Source organism: Brassica napus, chromosome C1, assembly GCF_020379485.1.
Source record: "Brassica napus cultivar Da-Ae chromosome C1, Da-Ae, whole genome shotgun sequence".
NCBI lineage: Eukaryota > Viridiplantae > Streptophyta > Magnoliopsida > Brassicales > Brassicaceae > Brassica > Brassica napus.
Genome location: NC_063444.1, coordinates 9,136,916 through 9,156,372, shown reverse-complemented (window position 1 = coordinate 9,156,372; position 19,457 = coordinate 9,136,916). Strand labels below are relative to the sequence as shown.

Below are 19,457 nucleotides of genomic sequence, written 5' to 3'. Positions count from 1 at the left end.
GACCAGATGGTTTTGTGCGAGAAGGAAAAAGGCAGAGAAACACGGGGGTTTGGTTAGCGTTGAAGTGAAGAAACAGATGACAAAGAACATGGCAACTGTGAAGGGAAGCAAGATAAATGCAGTGAATAGCTGGAGCAGCCAAATTTTGGGAAAGTTTGGTGGATCAGACAAAGTGATGCTAGCAGAGAGGAAGTGTAGTTGTAAGTATTTTGATAATATCAAAATTCCTTGTGGCCATGCTATGCTTGCAGCTGACGGGGTCAGTGTGCCTCACGACACATTGTGTGGGCACTGGTACAAAACGACTGTGTGGAGGGAGACGTACGCAGGCGTTATCAGCCCCCACGGTGATGCTAGGGATGTTGATATACTTGAAGAAGTCAGCAGTCAGGTTATGTACCCTCCTAATACGAAGAGACAACCAGGGAGACGTCGCAAGACACGCATACCATCGACCGGGGAGATAAGGGTGAGATGTTGAAAACGTATTAGGCTATTTATTGTTAAGTTAATCTATTAACCAAGGTATTGTTGGGTGAACTGACTTGTGATTGTCACTGCAGGCGCCTAAAAAGAAAGTTAGTAAGAACAGATGTGGTAGGTGCAGGGAGGAAGGACACAATAGGACTAACTGCACTGTTCCTATATAAGGTCGTAGAAGGAGGGCTTCATTTGGATATGTATTGTTGTGGGATCAAGGCAGTTTTTTTGGGAACTTTTATTATATTGCTTGAAACCTAGTGAAGGTGGTTTGAATGTTGACGGAATGTTGTTGCTTTCATATTTTTTGAAACAAATATTGTGCTACTAAATCATGAAAACGTTTGGTTGTTTTAGGTTAGCCAAATTGCACTGGTATCTTTGTTAGACAAACGTTTTTGGTTAGCCAAATTGCACTAATTTAAATAAATTTGTGGATGTGGTCACCGCAAGTATACTATTTTTGGTGCATATGGGATTTTCCAACAAATGGCATGAGTGTGTAAGAGTCACAGTACGTCAGATACAGAGTGTTGGTATGTTGGTTCGGAAATAACAAAAAACTTAGAAGTAGACATAAATAAGCAGAAGAATAAGCGTTGGAAAATGTTGTTCATTAAGCAGCTGTTTTGGAAAGATGAAGACAAATTAAGAGTAGCATTAGTGAAGAGATGACATAAGCCCAGTAATATGTCATGGGTGACTACAATAGTGGGGACAATAGAAACCAAGGAAGATAGGTAATAGATGACATAAATCAACCCACGGTTATTTTTTCATACAACCATGCCATGGTACCTAGAACAATGGCAGCAGCAACAATGTTGAGGAGCAGGGACTGTGATTTAGCCTCAAGAACTAAAGTTGATTTGTTCATTAATTCATCAAGGAGGATAGTTTGGTCATGAAAAATCCTTTTCATCTCCAGGAAGGACTCATCGATCTTCTTGCCACGTTCCTGAAGACGCAGAGTTGTTGTCCTCTTGAAAGATTGGAAATCAGCCTGAAGCTGGCTGATTTTTGTATCAACAATGCTAATCTCGTCGATGATAGCCTCGTCTATCCATTTGAAAAGGTGGTGCTCAGATTGCCTCTGACATTTGTATGGTATAACAACTCTATAAGTGTTATGAATTGAATGGAATTTTTGAAATTGAGAAAGTCAGAGGTACCTTGACGGCGATTTCGCATCTGTAGAAACGGCGGTATAGGTTGTCTTTGGTTTGAGCCCCAAGGTAGTCAGGTTCGCCCCACACCAACATGTTGAAGGAATGCCCACTGTTGTGCGTGTTTGAGAACGAGAAGAAGAACTGGATGAACTCATGGTGAGGCTGGGTTTGGTGAAGAACTGGAGGAAGAAAGATTTACAATTGTTTTGAAATGTAGATTTAATCGCTCCGGCGACCTAATAAAAAGGCAATTGATTTGGGTTTTCTTTGGTTCAAAAGTTAAAAGAAGAAAGGAGATGGGGTCCATGTAATAGGGAAGTACATTTGCGTCCAAGGCCATATACATTTTGGAAATTTGAATTATTGTAGTCTTGAAAGTCGCAATTCAGAGGGAAGTCCTAAATTTTGAGTAAGACGAACGTGTAAATGTTTACATTGTTTATTGTGGACGTGGACATTGTATAAGAGTTTACTACATAAGCTAAGCAGGTTGACTGAATTCAATGAAAAAGCGGTTTGGTTGACACATCGTTTTCAATAACCACAAACTCATTAATCAAGCAGACTTAGATTAGGACGGTGTAGAAGAGTTTTAAATCGTGGCATAGCAGAGAGTATCAAAAGAGACAAGCCTGATAGGGTATCAAAAGACATAATCTAAAAACACCGAGAGATGCCCAATTGTTACACAAAAGGTGGGCTTAGTGATTCAGAATAGACAGCGTAGGCAGAAAAAGCAGGCATGACAATGGTTTTGTAGATGTCCAACGCATACTGTTTGCGGAAGTCGTCGACGGTTTGGTCGGTGATGCCTGACATATGAGGGGCTGGGTCACCAAGGGTGTGCATCTCCAGAAACTTCATGCTGACGGGTCCGCAGTCACCAGATCGGGAGTTGTTATAGAGGTCAGGTATGCGTCTCCAGAAAAACTCTTTGAGTCTACTGAACTGAGTAAGCTCACACATGGCCACTTTCCTTACGAGATAAGGGAGTATGGTCAGCAATGGTTGCATGAACCGCTCGACACGACTATCTGCATACAAAGCGTGGAGGGATCTAGGATCTCAACATACCCCATGTCAAGGTTGATGGCTAGGCCGACCCAATGTTTACAGTTCCAAAGCATCGGAGTGTAGATGGTGTGGATGTCCTCCATCCATTTCTTCCCTTGGTGGAGAACAATGTCGACAAGACGCTCATCCCACACGAAGGTTGATCTCTTTCTGCAGGGGGCAAAATCGGCCCAACTGTCGCATATATAAGCAGGTAGGAGGGGGGTGGTGAATGCTGACTTTTCAGTGAGAAGATGTGTTGAGTGTCTGGCAGCGAGCATGTGGATTAGAACTTCCATGTGCTGAGAGCCAAAAAAAGATTGTTTATCAGTAAAGTTAGTGGTTGAAGGTAGGGTGCGCAGAGTTGAGAGGAATTTGAAAAGATAGAACTCTTACGCGGGTGGATGTCCATTGCTTTGGTTTAGCGAGATCGAGAAGAAATTTGTTGGAGAAGTCAAAGGAAGACGGTGTGGTGTGGTAGCTGCAACAGAAAAGTGTAAGGAAGCAAATAGCATGGAAATGAGGGTATAAGATGAGGAAACGTACACGTTCGTCTTAGTTGAGATTGTGTTGTAGAATAGATCCCACTCGAGACCTGGAAGTGGCGAGATGAGTGTAAGCGCATGGATTATTGGAGATTTGGATAATTCATTAGCAAGGTGGTTCTCGTCCAAAGATGGAACGTGGCTCTCCACATCTTTTGTCGCCGTTAGGTCGACAACTCCAGGGGTGTTTTGTTCCTGAAAATGTGAACATATTTGCTTCAAGTATTTCAGAGGGAGTAGTCAAGCAATAAATGGCGAGTAGGCTGCATATTACCTTAAAGAGCAAGGGAGGGTGGAGAGTTGGAGGAAGCTGTAGCTGTGAAAGCATTGACGGTAGTAGCATGAACGGCGAAGCCTGACAGACTATCGTTGCTCTTAGTGGGTGATGTAAGCATGGTTTTAGGCTGCGGTGACAATAGTAAGCGACTGCGAGGAATAGATGAATCGAAGATTGGTGGGTCTGGATTGATGGCATCGTAAATCCTCACACCATGATAGAGAATGTGATTAATCTCCGGGCTGTTGGGGTGATCACTCTTATCGTACACTACTGAGTTGAGCTCAGCTCATCCCAAGGAGGTTGCACGCTGACTGGCGTACGAGGTGGCTCGTCGTAGTCATCTGTAGCATCGTTGGGGTGGGTGATCATCTGACTAATTGGAGGAGTGTGATTAAAAACAGGGGAGACTTGCCTACTGTCAACGTTGTGGTCGGGAGATGTGTGGACACATGTGTTGTTGTGGTTAGATGAAACGTGGACACTCCGTGTGTGGATGCAATGGTCGCTCGCAGGGGAGCTAGCAAGAGGATCAGATGCAGAATCACGATGTAGTTGAGCTTCGTATTGACTGATGATAGGGGATGTCGTTTGAGGCAAGACATCTGTCTCCATTGGGCCATCATCCTGAATTAAAAAGTTGATTCTTCATTAGTGGTGAAAACACAGAGGAAATAATTTTGTGGAGATGGTAAAGCTATTTACAATTACAATTCACCTGATTATGAAGGACGTCAGTGGGGGTGCGTGTTGGTTCAGGAGTGTGGGATGGTGTGTTGGACTGCTTGCGACGGGAAAACAGTTTGTTGAAAGATGATTGCCTTGCATGAGATCGTTTCTTCCTACGTTTCATCTCGCGTTTGAGCTGCTTCATTTGCGTTGAAAGTTGGATCACCATCTCCGTAATTTGAACGTTGGTGAAGCTTTGGGTGGTTGAACGCGTAAAGTAGGAACTTATACGCCTTTGCTTCCTTGCAGACGGCAGTCTGGGTTTTAGAGATTGCTTAATAGTATCAGACTTCTTCTTACTCCTGTTCTTTGGCTTCTTGATGATAGGCTCAGATGTAACCCCGCCATGCCACATATGTTTGTTGAAGGAATGTTGATCAGCTATAAGTTGTTCCAAGTAGATAACATTGTCGTCCTTGACATCGTCAGAAAACAGTCCCCATCCTGGCTGTGGCTGGCTTTTGATGGTTATAATAGGAGTGACTACCAGCTGAGAAAATAAAAATACATCTTAGTTTTATAAATGATTAGTTTTGAAAATACATCTTAGTCTTAGTTTAGTACAAATGTGATAAAATGTACTTACATTGGGGTCAAATTCGACGCGGCGGATGTGGATGGCATTGATTGACTTGTGCTGTGGTAGATTACCATCTTCCAAGTCCATCACTGTGAGGTTGTTTAATGGAGCCGGTATATAATCCATAAGCTGGGGGATCGCGCAAAATGCTACCAACTGTAGTGAAAGTGGGAAGCCTTGTAATCTGAAACTGCGCTGCTTGAGCTTCTTGACAAGTGTAGCAACAGAATCTTCACATTTTTTGGGGACAAACTTCGATGGTTTCATGCATGAGATGGTCTTGAGGAAAGACTCTCTACCCCAAGGGAAAGCAAGAAATGTTTTGAGGTTTTCAACCATCCTAACATAACGAGGAGTAGGGCGTGCTTCTTGTTTGTGAGCGATAAGAACGCCATCGACAATGATAATGAGAGCAATCCGTATCTTATTCCACCCATCCATGTCTTTGTCGGTCTCAAGCATCCGACATAGATCAGCAATCGTCACATATTTTTTCTTTCCAAAGAGTATCTTCCATACTCTATCTTTGCCGGCGACAATAGCTTTACCGGTGTTGGCCGGTGACAGTGCCAAATTCCTCAAGACCATATCGGAAAGGAGAACCACCAAATGCAGACCAAAGCGTGTTTTTGGGGAGACATACTAGCTGACGAGTTAGAAACACGTGGATCAGCTTACACGACACTGGGCATTGACGAGCAGGGAGGTCGAAGAGCTTCCCGAAACAAGACTGACGGATGGTTTCCAACTCCGGCGTATCTCGAAGGACGTTGCGAATAAAAGGGAGAAGATCCGGGGAGGAATAAATGTTGAGACGCCTGGTGGGGAACCTGTCCGTCGCGAAAAGTCTTGGAGGTAGACGAAGGTCCAGTGAAGATGAACCTACATATATAAAATCAGTCAGATTCTGGATCTTTGGAAGAAATCGAGAACACATGGAAGAATAAAATACCTCCAATTTCGTATTGTGGTGGCGTTTCCTCGTCCTCTACATAGACCTTCTTCTTTGACTTTGGTTTCCTCATGGTTCTCAATGGGGTTCAAGAGAGCGTGTGTTGACGGCTTACAATTCGAGACGGAGAGGATGAGGCGGAGAGGAAGAAGCAGAGATGATGAGAGAAATTAGGTTTCGTGAATTGGGGAAATCTAGATCTACGGTTTTGTCTTTTGGCTTCTTTTTTTTTAAAAAAATTGTCGTAATACGGGACAGGTGTAGATATGGGTTAACTCAGTATAGTTAAAGGCAAAGTGTGGTTGGGTTAGGGCAGAGGGTATATGTGAGATTGCAGCCAAATAAAGTGTGTCACATGGACATTGTGTCTGATTGTGTAATATGAAAGACAAAAAGTGTCTTAAAATGTAAAAATTTCTAAAAAAATATAAGTATGAAAGTTGTTTGGACCCTTTCATTTTTTTAGTCTAACCTATAATATAAAACTAAATATTATAATATATTTTTATTATAGCAACAACTTAAAACTTATTAATTTTTAATAAATAACTCACGATTTCCAACAATTATTATAACGACAATTGTTATCCTTTTACATTTTAGTAACCCACATTATTTCAATCACACGAATGTACAAGATATCCTGACTTTTAAAACATTTAATTTAAACTCTTGACTTTTGAAAATTTGATTTAAAATATATCAGATGTTTCATATGTTAGTTTAGTTATACCAATATCCTTTAATATTTTTACATTATATCAAAGGAGATAAAATGTTTTTAAATATAGGATTCATTTTTGGATATGCGGGTCTGGGTTCTTCGGTTTATAAATGTTTGACATAACTAAATATTTTAAAATCTATAGTTTAAGTTAGGATCAGTTCTTTTTGGTTCCGGATTGGTTCGGACTCATAATTCAAATATCTGTAAGATAAATTTAATTTTTGAATACATAACAGGTTCAGATTGGTTTGGGTATTAAAATCCAAAAAAAAACACGAAGTACCCAAAATACAAAAAAGACTTGAAACACAAAAATACCCGAAATCTAAACAAATACCTGAAAAAATTCATATACTCAAAAGATCCAAAATTTTACCCGTAAACCTAATCCGGAGAACCAAAAACACCTAAAATTTTACCAACCCAAAATATATTTTTCTAAAATTGAAATTTTACCCATAACCCCAAACTATAACCGAAAACCCAAACCAGAAACTTAAAAATATCTCTAATGCCGAAAACATATATGAAATACCCAAACATACCTAATATACACAAATCATTCCATGTATTTGGATACCCGATCGAGTCTCGGATAGGACACAAACTGGAACAAATATTCGCAGTCCAAAAAGATATTGAATAGATACTTTGTCCATAACTCAGACTCGAACTGCACCTATATTTTCAGGTTGGTTTTGGATTTAGTTTTTCAGGTCCAACAAACTGTCGAATCGTATGAAAAAGTTCGATAAAAATGTACAGATAAAATCTGAAATAATAATAATGTATAACAATCTCAAAACATTAATTCATACAAAACTTTTTTTATAATTCAAAAATACTCGCGCTTAAAAACGCGGATCAAAATCTAGTGCTACGTTAGAAACCACTGCAAGAAAATATTTAAAAAATAAGAAGATAACTATGAAAAAACTAAAACGAAATACTAAAAAACTGAAAATAAACTAGTAAAATATCTTCATCGTCGTCATCTCATCTTCTAGACATTTTCCAGAAATCATCGTCTTCATTGACGAGAAGAATATTTGAAAATGCATTCAAAGATGGCTGCTTCACTTTAAAACTGCTTCACTCTCTTTGCTCTCTTCAAGCTTTCAACCTCATCTACTCTCAGCTGTAAAACTTTTTTCTGCGGTTGCTCATATGAATGCCTCATTTTTTCTCAGATCCACACATGGACACTTTTATACAGAAATGTTCCGACAGAACCAATGGTCGGTTTTGCTTCAAGTTGCGTCACATGTACGCTGCAAGATATTGTGACGATTTTCCGTCAAATCTTCTTGCCTCGTTCCGAGAACAATTAGTCATCAGTAAATTCCGACATAAAACTCTGACAACTTTTCGTCAACTTTTCCGAGGTCATACCGAGAAAAGAATCAATCGTCAGAAAATTGATTGTTCTGAGAAATTACCGACAAAAATTTCTGAGAATCTTACGACAAACCCGGTTCGTCGGATTTCCGACAAGATGCAGACAATACGTTTCGAGAAAATACCGAGAAAATCAATTCATTGGAAAGTTCCGATATGGTTCCGACGAAATTCATTTGTTGTCGGAAAATTGTCATAAACCTGTCGTAATCTTTCCGACGAAAGAAGTTATCATTAAATTTCCTCGGAGTGGAAGATGATTTCTTGTAGTGTGCAGTCGGTGAACAGAAAAAAAAAACGTAGAACGATGCAGTTATTCGGAAATATAAGAGCTACATTAACAAATATATATGTTATGTTATAGTACTATTATCAGGATCTATATGCTTAGAACAATCACAAAAGGCCTTAATGATTTGAAATATCAAGACATATCTAAGATTTGAGTTTTCTTATGGAGAGTAGTTTTCAAAGCTTTAGCAGTTTCATATCATTTTAGGTCCACAGGTGATGGCATTGACGTAACCTGCAAGTTATTCCAACAAAATACAGAAGCGATATACCTTGTTCTGGGGAAGCTGATTCCGAATGTGATGAGGATTGAACGCCATTTGCAATTACTATAATATTGACAATTGATGGTTTGGTATAATATAACAGGTGTGTGGGTATTTCGTTTATATGTCACAGAACTTCAATATTAATTTCGTGAGAATAGACCGTCGCAAGACAACATCACGAAAAAGTATCGTTAGAAAAAAACATCACGAACAAGTCATGGTACTGTAGCAAAGGACATAAGAATATGACCTTCGAATATGGGTTTCCACCAGACATTGGTTTATAACACTCCCCCTTGGAAGACCATCTCCGAAGTGGTTTGTAATACGCTTTGGATGTTGACTCATTAAAAACCCAATGGGATAAAACCATGGTGAAGAAAAAAGAGTACAACATGTATTACTTCCCTTGTTGAGTACATCTCTGGATGTCAGTAACGCCTTAGTAATTAGATCCACCAAATCTTCGCTTGAGTGAACTTGGACGGACAAACAACCTGTATCACCAAAATAATTTACCCTTCTTCGGGTAGGTTAGTATCAAATGGACCCAAGTCTTTTAGTTCCTTGTAGGTAACAAAAATATGTATAATCCCGTTCTAGTGTATTTGGGTCGATCATGAGCTATATCTAGCTAATAGATTACGGCAAATTATTTATCTAGCCTTGTATGGCTCGCCAAATCCGTCAAAACTTTATGGCACTTAGACATGGTATTTCGAGACCAAAGATCTCCTCATTTTCTTCATTAGGACCGAAATTATCTTTTCTAAACTGAGGAACCTTATAATTATGGGACTTGTCAATTCGTAAGCTTAGTCCATATCAAACTTCTTGAGCACGTTATCTATGTATGTCATTTGATGCATAGGGATTTTCTTTTCAAGGTGCTCAATGTATAATTCAATATATAATCTTGTTTTCCCAAAACCTTTCATGTTGAATTCAAATTCTTTCTTGATGTGTTCTATCTTTGGGAAATTTCTCCAGAGGTACCTAGGATATTCAATATTGATCTCGAGAACTTGATGTTCGGTAGTTCGATACCCTCTGGAAATTTTACATAAATTTCTTTATCTAGTGAACCGTTTAGATATGTATTTTATTTGCCAGACTTATAAAGAATCAGAATGTCGTTGCATCCACCACATAGGAGTATGTCTGCTTTATAATTGATTTCAGGTCTTTGTGAGAACCTTATGCAATTTCGTCATTCTTATTATGTATTCTCACCAAAGACTTATTTATGTCCAACTGGTTTGACTACATCTCTTCTCTTAAGAGATTTCATATACCACGTCTTATAGCATTATCAATTTGCTTAATCAATTTCTCTGAGTAATTTCTCTGAGTGCACTCTATGACAGACGTTGGTTTCATGATCCTCGCTTTTGTCAAGCGCTTTTGTATTCAAATATTATATCATCATTGACGTTGATATTATTTTACTGGTTCCATTTATAATCCAGACATGACATAATGCATTTAGATCTTATTATTTTCAGGTATCTGATCTTTATTCATGGTCATGTCTAAGGTTTCCTTTGGACACCTTAATTTCAGATCTGCCATTTCAATTTTATGCTCTTCTCATTTTCGAGTAATACATGTATGGAACCATCTTATCTTAACTAAGTCCAATATTAATTTTATTAGAGCATAATCCGCTGGTATATTTCAGTTTGGGTCATCAAACATGTCTGGCAATTGACTTGTTTAAGCTCTGGGAATGATTCATTCTATGGACTCTTATTCTATATTCATATTTGAGGATCATTATTCATTCTCGAAATCGTTTACCAGCTTATTATTTCTCTCCCTGATGTTGGATATACAGATTTATCTAATCCATGGCTTAGCCTTAATCATATCTCTCGTGGCCTTATGTATTCTTATGGAGATTTATATCCAATGTATACACTTAATTCAATTTCAGATCCCATCTTATAACTTTGTGATGGAGCAACTTATTTAAGTTCTTTATATGGGAACATTAATTCTTGACCCTTTATCAAATTCATGGGAGAGTCTCTATTTGTTATTTGGCATTATATGAACAAATTTTGCTGCAACTTATAAGGATTCACTAGAGCTTGATCCGCGCACCCGCGCGGATGTTGATTCAGTTTTAAGTGTTTAAATTAGGTTGATTAGATAAAAAGTTACATTCTACATTTTACATCAGTAAAAGTTGTCATCTTAGACATGTTTACATTTTTTTATATATATAGACATTTTGAAACACAACTTAAAAATTGCATTTACATTACTTCAGTTTTTCTATACAATTCATGTATTGCATTACTGGATCATGTTATATATTTATTTTATTGAGTGTGTGTTTGATCAGTTATGTGGTTATAAAAAAAATGATTGGATCTTTGTGTATATATTGTGTGTGGGATCAAATACTAAAAAAATTACATGTTTAGTGTACGATTTAATAGTGTTACTAATATATTACGTTGTCTTTGGTTCAATTTAAAATCAGTTACATACTATGACCAAATTGCAAATGACTAATATATATATATGTTAACCAAAAAAACTATCTAACACACAGATAAATGTTAACAAAAATAGGTTTAATATGATAGTTTCTTTTTTGACGTCGGTTTAATAAGATAGATAGATTGGCATTTAAAAACTTTAGATACATTTTTAAAACGGGCCATATGCCCAAAATTATTTACTAATTAACTTAACGGTCCATAGCATTAACATTTGTTCTCTTTCGTAGACCGTGCCCACAAAATAGTACACACTACACACTACACACTACACACTACACACTACACACATTGGTCTGGGAAACTAAAGAATATGTAAAACCTAACTAATTTTTTGAATTAATCTAAGAAATGATAGAAAAAGTCAGTTTTGTGTTTCAGTTTTTCTCCAAAGCGTTGAGATATTTATCTGCAAGATCCACCAACAGCTGAAAAAGGGAAAACCCGATCTGTTTTTGGGTTTATGAGCCGATGACCCGAATGTGTTAAGTCAATTTTACTTTGACTTCATAATGGTCAAATTCTAATAGTACTTATTTATTTGAGATGAAGCATTTATCTTGTGCATGTATCTGAAATCTTAAGAGTTTTGTTAAGTTTAATATATGTTGATATAGTAGAATTTCATGTTTAAGAATCCTATTGAAATCGTTTTGGTTTCTCCTCTGTATCTTAACATAGCTGATCTATAAGGAAATCTGAAGCCGAAGATCTGTGTTACATACGTCATGTGATATAAACAAACTAAGTCCCACATTGGAGAATTAGACAAGGAGAATCTAATATATATAGAAATGTTCAACTCTAATAGTACGAAGCCTTTTGGGAAGGAAACCAAAAGTAAATCCATACGGGCTTGGTTAAGGCCCAAAGTGGACAATATCGTACTAATCAGAGAATATAGAGTTGGACACGGGATTTCACAATCCCAACAATTGGTATCAGAGCGGTTTGACGAAGATCTGCAAGACGACCAAAATACCCTTCGAGTAGGAATGGGACCCTTCAAGGTGGAAAGGGAAGTTCGGCAGAGATTAGTCAGAATATCCTGAAATTGTGGGAAGAGCATCCTCAAAGCAAACTCAAAGTAACCTTGCGACTAAGGGTGTCGAATGTCGAAGATGCGACAAGGCACCGAGATGATTCGCTAAAGGAAAGGGCACAAGGTGTGCGGTCCTTAGCTTGAGGGGGAGAATGAGAGATGTCAATCCAAGTCCCACATTGGAAGTTTAGACAAGGAGTGTCTAATATATAAAGAGATGTCCAACTCTAATTAGTACGAGGCCTTTTGGGAAGGAAACCAAAAGTAAATCCATGCGGGCCAGCCTCTAAGGCCCAAAGTGGACAATATCGTACTAATCAGATAATATAGAGTTGGACATGGGCTTAATAAATTCCAACAATTAGAAGAAGTTGTCAATATAGAGCTCCAGGTTTCGAAGGTCGTTTACAAGAGGAGTTGTAACTTCGATCAAAACATGGGAGACGATTTTCAAGCACGTGATAAAGGTCTTGAGATGAAGAAGGACATACGATGTCCGATGCTAACATCGACCAACTATACCGTATGGTCGATGCGAATGAAAGTGATGCTTCGTTTATACGAAGTTTGGGATACGATTGATCCAGGGAGTAACGATGCAAAGAAGAACAATATGGCGATTGCTCTAATCTTTCAATCAGTCCCGGAGGCGCTAATACTTCAGATTGGAGAACATGATACATCGAAGAAGATTTGGGAAGCTATCAAATCCCGTAACCTAGGTGCTGATCGCGTGAGAGAAGCAAGGTTACAAACTTTGATGTCTGAGTTCGACAAACTGAAGATGACAGACACAGACACGATGGATGACTACGCAGGAAAACTTTCAGGCTTAGCATCGAGAGCAGCCGCGTTAGGAGAGATAATGGAAGCATCAAAGCTGGTAAAGAAGTTTCTGAAGGGACTTCCAAGAACGAAGTTCATTCACATCGTAGCTTCGTTAGAACAAGTGCTGGATCTAAATTCAACGGGATTCGAAGACATTGTTGGGAGATTAAAGGCTTTCGAAGAACGCATCAAAGAAGAAACCCAAGATGAAGGTCAATCGAAGCTCATGTTTGGAAAGAATGATATGCAAGGTAGTGGAAGCCATAACAACTCGCGAGGAAGAGGCATAGGTAGAGGTTATGGTGGAAGAGGAAGAGGACAAGGAAGGTCTAATGTTTCTGATGGTCATAACAAAGGAGGAGAAGCTTCAGACAAGACCAAGAAGGACTACTCTAAGGTTAGATGTTGGCGATGCGACAAGATGGGGCACTTCGTGTCACATTGTCCTACACGACCAAGAGAAGAAGCTAACCTAACGGAAACACAAGAAGCAGATGCTCTATATATGCATGAAGTAGTATTCCTCAACGAAGAGAGAGTGTTTCCTAAGAGGTTTGATGAATGCGATGGAAATACGAGTATATGGTACCTTGACAATGGTGCAAGTAACCATATGACAGGCAAGAGAGAGTTCTTCTTAAACCTACATGATAGCATCAAAGGAAAAGTCAAATTCGGTGATGGATCAAACATCGAGATTGTTGGGAAAGGTTCGATCACGTTCATCGGAAAAACAGGGGAGAGAAGAGCACTCAAAGATATCTACTACATCCCAAGTCTTAAACACAATATCATAAGTTTTGGACAAGCAACCGAGATGGGTTGTGAGGTTAATATGAAAGAAGACTTACTGATGCTGAAAGATCCCCGTGGAAGGCTATTAGTACAAGTCGCAAGGCAACCAAACCGATTGTACAAGACGCCAATGGAGGTTGAATATCCGAAGTGTCTTCAAATAAAAGAAACTGATGTTACATGGACGTGGCATGCACGGCTAGGACATGTGAACTTTGGAGTCATGAAGAATATGGTAGACAAAGAGATGGTAGTAGGGATGCCTCAGGTGATACACGAGAAAGATGTGTGCAACGCCTGCTTAGTTAGGAAGCAAACTCGGAAGTCTTTCCTGCCTAAAGCAAAGTATCGAGCATCACACGCATTGGAGTTAGTACATGGTGACTTGTGCGGTCCGATATCACCATCAACACCAGAAAACAATAGATATATATTCGTCTTAATTGATGATTACTCAAGATATATGTGGACGATGCTGCTAAGAGAGAAGAGTGAAGCGTTCGATCGGTTCAAAAAGTTCAATGAGTACGTGGAGAATCAAACGAAGCTACAACTCAAAAATTTTCGCATCGATAGAGGAGGAGAGTTCACATCTTCTGATTTCATTCGTTTTTGTGAAGAAAACGGTGTAACTAGACATCTCACCGCATCGTATACACTATCAAGAAACATGGACGAAGAACCAGGATCATTCAAGCTTCCTCATATTGATGTTACAGAAGAAGGAGATGGTGATGAGCATCAAGATCACCAACACCACAAAGAGCAAAACAATAATGAAGAAGAAGAAGTTGTAGACGCAGGTGAACAAGAGCAAGTAGCAGAGAACAACGATGCAAACCAAGACCAGCATGTAACATCAAGATATGGTCGTAACATCAGAAAACCAAAGCGGTTCGATGATTACATCTTACTTGCTGAATTTGAAGGTGGCATACTCTTGCTCACCATCGATGGTGAACCAGAAAGTTACATCGAAACTGCAGTGATACAAGCGTGGATCGATGCAATGAAGGCAGAGATCGAATCTATCATCAAAAATAAGACCTGGAAGCTCGTCAAGAAGCCGGCAGGTGTGAAACGGATAGGTTTGAAGTGTATCTATAAGATCAAGAGGAATGCAGATGGAATGGTGATCAAATACAAAGCAAGGCTAGTCGCAAAAGGCTACGTGCAACAACAAGGCATAGACTTCGACGAAGTATTTGCACCAATTGCTCTAAGAGCTTGGAACATCAAACTCGACCGTGTTCTCAAGGAGATGGAGTTCACGAAGTGCACCAAGGAACCTGCGGTATATCAAAAGAAACAGAAGGGGGAGCTTCTGATCATAGCTATATACATCGATGACTTGTTTGTAACAGGGACTTCGCTCAATGTTATCAAGTAATTCAAAGATGATATGTCAAGAAGATTTGAGATGTCAGACCTCGAGATGCTTACATACTATCTTGGTATAGAAGTAACGCAAGGAGCTGATGGCATTCACATCAAACAAGAAGGATACGCGCAAGGTATACTTGTCAAGACGAAGATGGAGTCATGTAACTATACTCACGTTCTGATGCACATGAGTTTGAAAGTATCAAAGGCAGAGGAGGAGCCTGAGATTGATGCAACATCGTATCGAAGCACCATAGGATGCTTAAGAGAGAGTCATAGAGAAGCAGTGAAGCATCTATACTCACGTTCTGATGCAACATCGTATCGAAGAAATGCGATGCACCTATTAACGGTCTATGGAAGTTCATCGGAGTTCAGAAGATCAACATACTCGAGATTCGAGTTGGAATTAAGGGGGAGAATGTTGGATAATTCCAATTCACTTAAGGAGCAAGTTAACTCATTAAAGTGAAGTTTGATGGGTTAAGAAAAAAGGAAAACATATCGAGCTTAGGAATGTTTCCATATTATTATTAGGAAAAGATGTAGCTTCTTCCTATATAAACAGTTCTCATGGAGAGATGTTCCATCAAGAGAAACACATTGAAAGGTTTAGTTTTGAGAGAGTTTCTAAATCTAATAAGAAGAGAAGTTCTTATAATCTTTGTGTTTGTGCAACTTTAATTGGTATCAGAGCGGTTGACGAGAAATCTGCAAGAAGACCAAAATACCCTTCGAGTAGGAACGGGACCCATCGAGTTAGGATTGGGAGGTGTGTGTGGCAGATATCAAGTCAAAAGATCCTGGAAGTCAAGTTGTGGGACACGAGATAAATGTGATCCTTAGTTTGAGGGGGAGAATGTGATATAAACAAACTAAGTCCCACATTGGAGAATTAGACAAGGAGAGTCTAATATATATAGAGATGTTCAACTCTAATAGTACGAGGCCTTTTGGGAAGGAAACCAAAAGTAAATCCATGCGGGCTTGGTTAAGGCCCAAAATGGACAATATCGTACTAATCAGAGAATATAGAGTTGGACACGGGATTTCACAATCCCAACACGTCAGTTTCTCATAATATTGGCTTTGTGATAATATGAATACAGAGGATAAATATAACAACATCTGAATGTTATGTTCATTGTGCAAGTCTTTTTTACGATTCTTTGTCATATATTGTACTTATTAAATTTTTTTTGACATGGTTATTATCTATAGGCTTGTCACCCAAGTATTTACAACAGTTTCACCTGCAAGAATACACTCAGGGTTTCACGTCCTTAGTAAGAGTAAAATTTCGGTTAGTCACAATTTTTTTTGTTAGCGTGTTTTGGAGGCAAAAACAATAAAAGGGAAGAGATGTATATATATATATATACAAGGACAATGGTTATTTAATACTAGATCATTTCTCCGCGCTACGCGCGGATAATATATTTATATTTGTTACATCTATCATTTTTACTTGTATGTGAACTTTTTTATTAAATTATATATAACTAATTTTAAAATTTAATTTTTTAATATATTTTTAGTTTGGAGTAAGTATTTCTATTATATGTAACACAATTAACTAATAAAATATATAAAATCAAGTCCGAGATTTTAGAATTATGTAAAAAAAATATAATTATGTAAAAAACATAAATTATCTTAGTTTAAAAGATCGGAATCTCATCTCGAATAAATTCACGAAAATAAAAAGTACTCCAATAACCTACTTAAAATATAAAACCCTCCTTTCAATAAAAAGCGTACTTAATAATATATTTTTTACGTGTAATAGTTGAAAACTGACAATTGAATATCGATCTAGAATATTATTTTAATATATCTAATGGTAAATTATTAATTGTAATAAAAAAATTTTGAATTTTGTAATATTACATGAATTAGAAATCTTTAAAATCTAAAGTCTATTTTGTTAACATAATATATTTTTTTTATCATTTATTATTTTGACGTTACAAAATATTGCTTTAGTTTTATTTGTATATTAATTTTTAATAATTTAGTTTCTTTTAAGTAATTTTAAAATTATCAAGAATCTAATATATTTAAAATTATTTATTTAAATATATCCAAATATGATGTCTCATTTTTATGTGTGTTTGCGTTGAGCATATTTAATTTGTAGTTTGTATATTTAATAACACCTTGTTGCGTGCCATTCTATGGTTTTAATAAATGTGTTGTCATTTCATTTTTATTACTACTAACATGATTTTTCAGTGATCAGTGATAATATATTTTTAACGTTATGTATTATATTTTATCGTATGTTTTTTAACTCTTCATGCTGCCACTTTTTTTAGAATCATTTTAATTAGATAATAAGTTTAAAGATGTAAATAAAACTGTGTATGTTGTAAATTTAGAATTTTTAGTGTAATTAAGCACTATCAATTATGAAAATTATATTATGATTTTCTTTTACTAAATCTTTTTTTCTATGAATATTTTTTGTTTTATTTTGTATTTTTACAATTTTATTGTTTTATTCTTTAATTGCAGATAATTGCTCTTTCCAATTTATGATTCATATACTTTAAAAGTCTTTGGTTGATTTTTGTTTGTTTTCTTTCTCCAATTACAATGTACAGTTCGACCGTTTTTTTTTTTTTTTGGGATCAAACTACTAAAATCATCAGATAGAAAAGCTTAAACTCCAAGAATGGAGTGAGTATTTATGCTAGAGAAAACTTATTTGACCACTAATATAGTGAGATATTATAATATTAGAAGGTATGGAAATTCTTCTCTGTTGTCTTACGCTAGACATAATTAAGTTGTTGTCAATTGATTTTATATTTGTGATAACTGGAAATACATTTTTATGTCTTCCTTACATCATCGTTAATTGGTTTACGGTTCGATCATTTCTAATATATACTATGAGTAACATAATATTAGATGTTGATTATCTCTTTCCAATTAGGAATGCACGGAATGAGAAAAATTCAATGTGAGACAACTTTACAATTGTATCCTCGTATCTATATAGATTTAGTTTATAGATTACTTTCATAATATTATAATATTACATCATCCTTAATTTTTTGATATGACAGCTCATGCGCGGAAATAATAAATTGTTTAATATTTATAATTTTATTATTTAAATATTTACTTTGTTTATAAGATATAAATTTTTATGAAAGCTAACTTATATATATGTATAAAGTGTAGGTTAAAGAATTTTAAAATAATTCAATGTTTGACTATATGACGCGTGGTCGTATATAAGGGTAACGAAGGTTATGTGGTTTGAATTACATATTTATAATTTGAGAAGAGTAATTATTAGATGTGACTCCTGTTTTTAGTAACTAATTAAATACAGTATTAAATATAATTAAATAATTAGTATTAAATAATAAATATTGTTTAGTCGGTGAGAAACATACACGACAGTGTATGGGCATATGTCGTTTTGAGCTCTTGTATAAAAGAAATTGTAGTCCTGGAATTCTGTTTTTGAGCTCTTGTATAATATAATCTGATTTTGATTTTTTTTTTAAATAAAAGAAATTGTAGTTCTTCAACTCTGTTTTTCGTTTGAAGCCGCATCAGTATTAATAGTCATCTCGTATCGGTAGTGATAGTGATGACTGTGGATCGATCATGGTGTACCAGGCATGCTGTGCAAGGATTAGCTAGCAGAGGATTGTCTTTCAGTTGTGCCTCTTGTCTCTCACGAGCATCTGCAATAGCTTTGGCAAGCTCCTCTCTCTGTTGTATCAAACATGGGTTTTAACTTGCTCATCAAGAAATTTGTCTAAAAGTTTTTCTATTACAATACTGTAGGTGTCATCATATTGTTATATTCACAAGGAAGACATCAATGGAAAATGAGGAAACAAACGTACAACAACAGAAACAGAATGGATAGACAACATGTGGAAAACCGAGCAACTCTCAGCTCAGAGTTGGTTAGATTTGCCGCGCCAGATTCCGATACCATCACAGGGGCAGAAACTAACTTGAGGGCTCTGATACTTATCCAAGAACTCCAGTTTTGGAAAGTATAGTTCCCTCAGCTCCCTCCACTCCACTTTTAGCCTGGAAAGGAATTTCAGACGCAAAACCTTGACACTGCACTCTGTTGGCTTCTCAGGCACTGACTTCCCAAAGCCTGTAAGCTTGGTTCCTCCTTTGATGTAGAGTTTTTCCAACATACGTAGCTTACCAGGCTCATGCAATGAGGGAAGTTCAGCATCAGGAAAACACTGCAGGTCCAGTTTCATTAACTTCTCTGGAAGGTGGCTTGGAACAGCTACCTTCTTTGGAGCCTTGTGAGGCTTTGGATCTGTAACTGGGATATTAGGAGGAAGCCGTGTCATCGACCTGATGAATTATTTTACTACTCCAGAAGTAGATTCAGCTTTGTTGTGTTCATTAATACCTCCCCACGCCACTTTCAAAC

At 37.2% G+C, this 19,457-nt stretch overlaps 2 protein-coding genes across 2 annotated transcripts; one reads left to right on the top strand and one right to left on the bottom strand.

The window, feature by feature from the left end:
* Positions 1–1,237: 1,237 nt before the first annotated feature.
* On the bottom strand, positions 1,238–1,742 carry LOC106377703 (uncharacterized protein At4g04775-like). The gene is made up of 2 exons (XM_013817960.1): positions 1,653–1,742; positions 1,238–1,573 (listed from the first exon to the last, which is right to left on the bottom strand). The coding sequence occupies exons 1-2, from the start codon at positions 1,740–1,742 to the stop codon at positions 1,238–1,240; spliced, it is 426 nt and encodes a 141-aa protein (XP_013673414.1).
* Positions 1,743–15,065: 13,323 nt separating this feature from the next.
* On the top strand, positions 15,066–15,500 carry LOC125579776. The gene has a single exon (XM_048743621.1). It carries the CDS (start codon positions 15,066–15,068, stop codon positions 15,498–15,500), a length of 435 nt encoding a protein of 144 aa, XP_048599578.1.
* The last annotated feature ends 3,957 nt before the right edge of the window (positions 15,501–19,457 follow it).

What these genes read in the sequence shown, in the direction of transcription:
- LOC125579776 (XM_048743621.1), top strand. Translation starts at nt 15,066, where the DNA reads ATGTCAGACCTCGAGATGCTTACATACTATCTTGGTATAGAAGTAACG.
- LOC106377703 (XM_013817960.1), bottom strand. Translation starts at nt 1,742, where the DNA reads ATGTTGGTGTGGGGCGAACCTGACTACCTTGGGGCTCAAACCAAAGAC. An exon ending in GATGCGAAATCGCCGTCAAG is followed by an intron (nt 1,574 to 1,652) that starts GTACCTCTGACT and finishes TACAAATGTCAG; the next exon opens with AGGCAATCTGAGCACCACCT.